Here is a 7,804-nt window from a genome sequence, read left to right as displayed (position 1 = left end):
TGGAATGTGATCATTCTAGTCAAGAGTTACGTTATACACAGATCAAATAACCCAAAGTGTGAAAATGTCTTCTGTTTGGTGAAGGATACAGTTTGATCGCTCCTGATCTGGTACCAATGGCCAGGAGCTCCAGGCTGGGGCTGAAACCCAGAGCGCTGGGCTGATGGGGGAAGCCATGTTCTACAGTCTAAAGCAGAGAGGAGAGAAATGAGAGTGTGAAGTGATATATTATATACAGTGGCTCTGGTATATGCTGACTATACGGGCAGCTTATATTTTAAAGTCATACTGTTTCAAAGTCTGTTCCCAGATGGAAAATGTACAATTATGCTGCATTTAAAGATTGCTCATTTTGGGCAAATTATAAGGCAGCATGATTGCATGCATCCTTCACAAGGAACGCAGTTCTGTATTATATTGCAATGAGCTCAAGAGAAAAAAAAATCCACCCAAATTGTAGGGCTGCATGATTAAATTAAAAATCACACAGAAATTGCATTATGGTTTAGTGCAATTATCAAATCAGAAAGGCTGAGATTTAATTAAAAATTAATACATGCACTGTGTGTTTCAGAGTGAAAAACGGCAATGTGTTATTTTATACGCGAGCAGCTCTTGATCCAATGTTTTCAGCGTCTCAGAGTATCTACGTTTGTACGTTTACAGTAAATGCTGCTCCAAACAAACTTTGCTCTGAGTTTGGGTCACTTAAAACATGCATTTTGGAATGCAACTTGCACCAACCAGCTTCCCAAACTTGTAACAAGTGCTTATAAACTGGCTGCTGTCAATAGAAAAGCTTTAAGGCCTTTCTTGCGGTTTTCTGCCAATATGAAAGCTTAATGGTTTAACATTTTAAAATGAAGAAATAAAGACAGCCATAAATATACACTGCTGTTCAAAAGTTTGGGATCAGTGAGATTTTCTATTTGAATATACTTCAAAGTATAATTTATTTCTGTGATGCAAAGCTGAATTTTCATCAGATCTTCAGTGTCACATAATCCCTCAAAAATCATTCTAATATACTAATGCTTAATATTTTTTGGAACCTGTGACACTTTTTTTCAGGATTCTTTAATGAATAAGTTAAAAAGGGCAGCATTTATTCAAAATAGAAATCGTTTCTAACAATACAAGGCTTTACTATCACTTTTTATAAATTTAAAATATCCTTGCTGAATAAAAATACTAATTTTTACAAAAAGAAAAAAAATGTACAGACCACAAACTTTGAACAGTAGTGTATATTGTTACATAAGATATCCATTTTAAACAGATCCTGTTTTTGTAACGTTTTTATTCACAGATTTAAAAAAAAATCATAATTAAGCATACTGCACAATTTCTTAAGGATCATATGAAACTGAAGACTGAAGTAGTGATGCTGAAAATGTGGCTTTGCATCACAGGAATGAATCATTTTAAAGTATATTAAAATAGAAAACAACTATTTTAAATTGCAATAATATTTCACAATATTACAGTTTTTTCTGTATATTTAATCAAATAAACGCAGCCTTGATGAGCAGAAAAGACTTCTTTAAAAAACATTAAAAATCTTACTGATCCAAATTTTCTAGTTGTACTAAAACAATTTTTTAAATATTTTTCTTAAATACTCTTTTTTACAGTGCAATATTAAATATTTAAAATATTAAATATTATATTTAAATATTAAATATTATTATAGTAATATTGAAATCACAAATGCTTTCGCCAAATTGTGCAGTCCTATCAAAATGGCAAATTAATATGGCAAATGTTGACAAAAATATACATTAAATGCCAGAAAATTAGTTTAGTAACTACAAATCAAAAACAGTCAGCAAGAGCGCTATAAAAATAGCACAAAACCAGTCTTGTGTATGTATAACAGCAAAACAAACTTCCTACAGAAGATGCGGGCTTGATCACCTTGTTGAACTGATAGAGATCCTGTTTGTGCTTGTCCCTCTGAGACTCATGCCCATGACGCCTAAACCTCTTCATCGTCCCTGGACGAGCAGGGACCTCACGCTGCCCTCTCTCACGCTTTCTCCTCAGCCACCTAACAAGACAAGATAGGGTACAGGGTTAATCTGAGGCTTTTCAAACAAAAACAAAACCATTAATGTAAAACATTAAACTTATGAATAGCAATGAAAACAACAAAAAGGAATAATCAAGACTTAATGTGATGTGTTCTGCTAAAATGTATAGTTCTTAACAGCTGCGGTCACCATTCATATGCAAAAAAGCATTTTCCATCTTTTGTGTTTCATGTAACAAATTCATACAAGTTAGGAATGACATGAGTGACCATTTTTAATTTTGAGTGAACCATTCCTTTAAAAAGACACAAACTGAAGCACTGTAAAGGTTGCACAACTCAAACAGACTTTGCAAAGGGATTATGTGTGTATTCCAGCAAAAAAAAAGAAAAGAAAAACAATGTATCTGATAGGATCAGGAATTCCAAGGAAGGAGTTGTGGGCTGTTTGAGTGAAACTACACCCCCCTCGCCACCCCTGATTCCTCTCTTTCGCTCTGTCTCTCTGCCCAGCCCCCGCAGGGAGATTGCGGATCTCTGCAGTCCTGACTGAAGCAGCTTTTGTTCAGAGCTGAACACTATTACAGGCCCTCCCCTCATCTGAGCAAACAGCACCTGATGAAAACACCTGTTGCTCTAGGGAAGCAGAGTCAGAAAGAGCCTCTTTCAAACGGACAGAGAAAGGAGGGGTGCTACCTGCTTTCCATTAAAGAGACCACTCAGACTATAACAATACACAATAACCTGTAAATGGACAGCAGTTTCTCTCACCTGAAGCTTGAAACGGTTTGCATTTGTTGTGGGTAGAAACAGAAAGTCGCCACTGGCTATTTTGCTCCATTAACTATGGTAACCAACACCAACATAATTATTATAACTTGTGCATTAAATTTAAGCACATAACTTAGCCCAAAATGTTTGTGCTACAGATATTGTTCATACCTCAAACCATGTGGCTTGTTAATAAAGTGTGTTGTAAGAAGGAAAGTCCAATACATTATCACCTACAACAGTAACTATTCAGAACAGAAATTTGCACATGCAAGCACAACCCAGCTTTCCCTTTAGGTATAATTATCAACTGGTTGAACAAATAGGTTCAGTTATCAGCTAATATAAAGTAACCACAGTTTTATGGCACAATGCTAGGGTCCTATGATTGCCACAATGTGGAAAATGTGGACAGAATCACGGAATCCAGTAATAAACAACACTGTATCACTGAAAAAAATTTTTTTATAAAAATAATAATACTTTAATAAAATCCACTAATTAGAGATGCTTTTGATTATTAAAATTTAATGAAACCATTAAAATGGAATTCAAAAATTAAATGGACAACATAGAAATTGGCAAAAAAAAAAAAAAAACTTTTGTTAAACTTTTCATAAATTGCTGTTAAAATGTAATAATGATTTCAATGTGTTCAATTAATTAGACAAGCTTTTTGATTAATAAAATTATATATAACCATTAAAACTGAAAAAAAAAAAAAAAAGACAGAATCCAGAAAAAACTGAAATGGAAAAAAACTAAATTTGGATCAAAATAAAACAGAATTTTGGAAAAATAGTTGGGTTTTTTTTTTAAAGAAATTAATACTTTAACTTAGAAATTAATACTTCAAATCAAAAGTGATAGTAAATATATTTGTAATGTTACAAAATATTTTTTTTACTTTGTTTCAGAAACAGTTTCCACAAAAACAGTTTTTAGCATTCATAATAACAAATGTTTCTTGAGCAACAAATCTGCTTAAAATACAGCTTTGCCATCAAAAGAATAAACAGCATTAAAATATATTAAAATAGAAAAGTTATTTTAGATGGTAATCTCATAGTGCTGGGTATTGACACAAATTTCATGATTAAATGCCATTTCTATTCACAAGCCTGATTTGATTACGATTTGATTAGCTTCAATATTGATTATTGTGGATATATGCAGTACAGTAAACTGCAAATTTTCTCAAGGGGAAAAAAGAAATCTCTCAAATAATGCTGTAAAATGTACACGACAGTCAGCTGGTATTACATTCTAATATTGGGGGTTAAAATGAACTGATTTGTATACAAACACTTTAATTACACTCAATTAAAGTTTTATAATAATTAAGTTATAATATGAAGTTTACAATTACATAATTATATTTCTAGTCCAACTCGTTTTTTTAAAATATAAACATTCAGTAGTGGCTCTCATAAAACCTTGAATTTATTCAAACATAAATTAAATATTGAAGAACAGTAAAAATTATAATGAATATGTTATGATGCATACATTTAGTGCAACGCTCCTCTCTATAGTTTATTTTTCTAGCTAACTAATGAGTTTATGATAACCAAATATGTTTTTTTCTTTGGTAAATGTGTATGTAATATTGTTTAGAAGCTGTTATATTGACATCTTTCAGTGATTGAAAAACTGATTGAGTGATTACATGAGACAGGATATGGATTTTAGTAAGTTGAACTTTCTTAACATATCTTTAAAGTTTGTTTCGTGCTGAAACCTCATTACCGCTTCTCTTGAACTGAGGTGCCACAGCAATCTCTCACGCCACGTTAAACAGCACCAAAATGGCATTTATTGTTTGAATCCTGTAATAAAATGGACAGAATTTGAAATAAGACTCTTTGATATCAAAAGTAAAGCAAAAAGCTTATTGTGATTTATCAGATGGGAGGTGCTCTACTTTTTCCATTCATTAACTAAAAACAGGTTAGACTAATCAGTTCTTGGGATTTGAGAATCAATATGGTTTCGTAAAACTGAGAATCGATTAAAATCATGAAAATAATATATTTTCTCCAGTCCAATCACAATATTACAGTTTTTACAACACTTTTAATCAAATATGAGCAGACTTTGTGCGCGAGAAAAAAAACTTTCTAACCACAAAATATTGAACTTAGCTTGCATGTACAATACCACCCCCCCACCCCAAAAAAAAAAAAAAAATGAAATTTTGCAGTAATTGTTACCATTGTATATGTTAATAAAGGGAAGTAGTCCTAATGTTTAATATGCAAATGTGTGTATGCATAACACACACATACATATCAGCAAGCAAAGACAAATTTCTAAGAAAAAAATTAGACTACCAGGATGCAGCCAGGAAAAAAAGAAGAAAACAAACACTGAGTCAGAGTCTACGTCATTGATTATTGACAGTAAGAGCTGCATTTAGAGTGACATATCCAGGTAGCATTAACGTCACTTCACACTAGAACTCCCCTGAGAGCGTGTCTAGACAAGAATTCCCTCATAATTTATCACACTTTCTCCAGGCTAATCACATCAGCATATCAACAGGAAAAGGGACCTTTTTCCCAGCCCCAATCAATCCTTTCCAAACATAACCTTCCCAGTGAGTCAGCTGACCCACTCAGACACATATTTCTGTGATTATCGCCATTATTAGCCAAGAACGTTTAGTCATCAAGCATGTGCTACAAACGCTTCCACAGAAGGAAAAGAGCTCCCCTTTCCTTATTTTTAGGACCAGGAATCCAAGGATTACAGGACCATGAAGGAACCAATCACCAAACCAAACCAAACAACAAAAAAAAGAGAGAGAGTCTGTAAAGCTTAGCTTAAGGGACAATGGTAAAGTAGGAGGTCTTCTACTTAAGAGTGAGCTTGGCTTTATGGGGGAAAACTCTCAGCAGGAGTGCTGAAGATGGGAGAAAAGGCACGATTCATTCACAACTAAAGAGGCCAGAATGCCCAAAACAATCTCTGAACACCACACTGATCATTGGGAGTCTTTCGTGAAGCAGCTTCAGAGAATTTTGCTCTTAGAGATCAATATTACACCTCCATCCGTCTAATCCCAAGTTAATTAGAGGTAGAAAAAATAAACTGCTGTTGTTTTGAATCCTGCAGGGAGGAATTATGGCGGAGGTGCATGTGAGGGCATTGATGTGGGAGTAGTGGCTCTAGCTCGTCTAAATTAGAGGAAGGAGTCCTGCGTGGAGAATTCATAGACTTTAAGGAGAAATGGTATGTGGAACTAAGCAGCCAGCAAAAAAACACTTGGCGTAATCAGCTCAACCATACAGACGGCAGATTCATGGCAGTGGAATATAAAATGACATGGTGCATTAGCAGAGGAAGTACTGAGTAAACTGCAGCTCTAAAACATGAAGTTTGAAGCATAGAAAGAATTACCAAACTATGAAAGAGTTATATGATTTTCAAGTAAAACTAGTCAAATCTACATTTTTACATATAGATCTTTGGATTTTATGCTGTCGAAAACTGCACACTTTTCAATGTGTCGTCCTGTGACTTTCAATGTCAGGTTTCAATGTCAAAAATACATGCTAAAAAACAAATGTTCACTTCAGTTAGATGTATTAGTATTTCATTTATTGTAGGGCTGTCACGATTCCTCGATTCAATTCGGGTACTCAATTTTACGAGTACTCAGGTTTATTTTTTTTTACGAGTTTAATAAATGGCATTAAAAGAAATGGGCAAATATGAAAGATTAAGTCAACATTTGAATTAAATGTTGTTTAGTTAATATTAAACAAGGACTAGATCAAACTGTAAAGTGTAAAAGCACTTATATACATACACACGTATACATACTGTATGTATATACACACACACACACACACACACACACACACACATTTTTTTTTTTCATACCCCTGGTAAATTCTGACTTACAGTTAATTTTATTCAACCAGCAAGTTTTTTTTTAACTGGAAATGACACAGGCTTCTCCCAAAAGATAATAAGACGATGTACAAGAGGCATCACTGTGGAAAAAATATATATATATTTCTCGCTTTTATTTACATTTGAAAAAAAAGTGGCATGTCCAAAATTATTCATACCCTTTGCAAACTGTCACAGTCTATGGGAAAATCCAAAGTTCTATACCATTCCAAATAGTCCAAGCTGCTCTAAAGCATCCTAATTACCCTGATTCATTGGGAACAGCTGTTTTAATCAACTCAACAGAAGCTCTCTGCTGTTGGTTTGTGGACAGTCATGGCTAAGACAAAGGAGCTAACTGAGGACCTGCGGCTGCGCATTGTGGCTGCTCACAAATCAGGAAAGGACTAAAAGACCATATCTAAATGTTTTGAAGTTCCAGTGGCTACAGTGCAAAGTATTATTAAAAAAATACAAGACATTCCTCACTGTGAAAAATCTCAGAGGACGTGGTCGGAAGCCAAAAGTGACACCTGTGCTGGCCAGGAGGATAGTGAGAGAGGTAAAAAAAGAATCCAAGGATCACCACCAAGGCCATCCTGATGAATCTGGGCTCTGCTGGTGGCAACATCTCAAGGCAGACCTGCACACCACTGGGTTCCACGGACACAGAACAAGGAGGACACCACTTCTCCAGATAAGGCACACAAAAGCCTGCTTGGCCTTTGCAAATGCTCATCTGGACAAAGAAGAAGACTTCTGGTCTTCTGTTTTATGGTTAGATGAAACTAAAATTTTATTGTTTGGCCACAATGATGTAGCCTTCATTTGGCGTAAAAAAGGAGAAGCCTTCAAACCTAAGAACACCATCCCCCACTGTCAAACATGGTGGTGGGAACCTAATCACATTAAACGGCATCATAAAAAAAGGAGCAATACATCAAAATTCTCAACAACAACATCAGGCAGTTTGCATAGAAACTTGGCCTTGGGCACCAGTGGACATTTTTAGCACGACAACGACTGCTGTAATAGCCAATAAAGGCTTTTCTATTGATTATTGAGAAGGGTATGAATAATTTTGGACATGACAATTTTTTC

General features: G+C 34.6%; 1 protein-coding gene across 1 annotated transcript in view; it reads right to left on the bottom strand.

Moving 5' to 3' along the window:
* The window catches only part of LOC141297491 (LLGL scribble cell polarity complex component 2-like), a 30,542-nt gene that overhangs the window by 18,439 nt on the left and 4,299 nt on the right, over positions 1 to 7,804 (bottom strand). Inside the window, exons 2-3 of the mRNA XM_073827917.1 lie at positions 1,918 to 2,050; positions 90 to 187 (exon numbers count right to left, since the gene is read on the bottom strand). Of these exons, the coding sequence (XP_073684018.1) occupies positions 90 to 187; positions 1,918 to 2,050 (231 nt within the window). The remainder of the gene's footprint in view (positions 1 to 89; positions 188 to 1,917; positions 2,051 to 7,804) is intronic.

Source organism: Garra rufa, chromosome 22, assembly GCF_049309525.1.
Source record: "Garra rufa chromosome 22, GarRuf1.0, whole genome shotgun sequence".
Lineage (NCBI taxonomy): Eukaryota > Metazoa > Chordata > Actinopteri > Cypriniformes > Cyprinidae > Garra > Garra rufa.
This window is presented reverse-complemented; position numbering and strand designations above follow the sequence as displayed.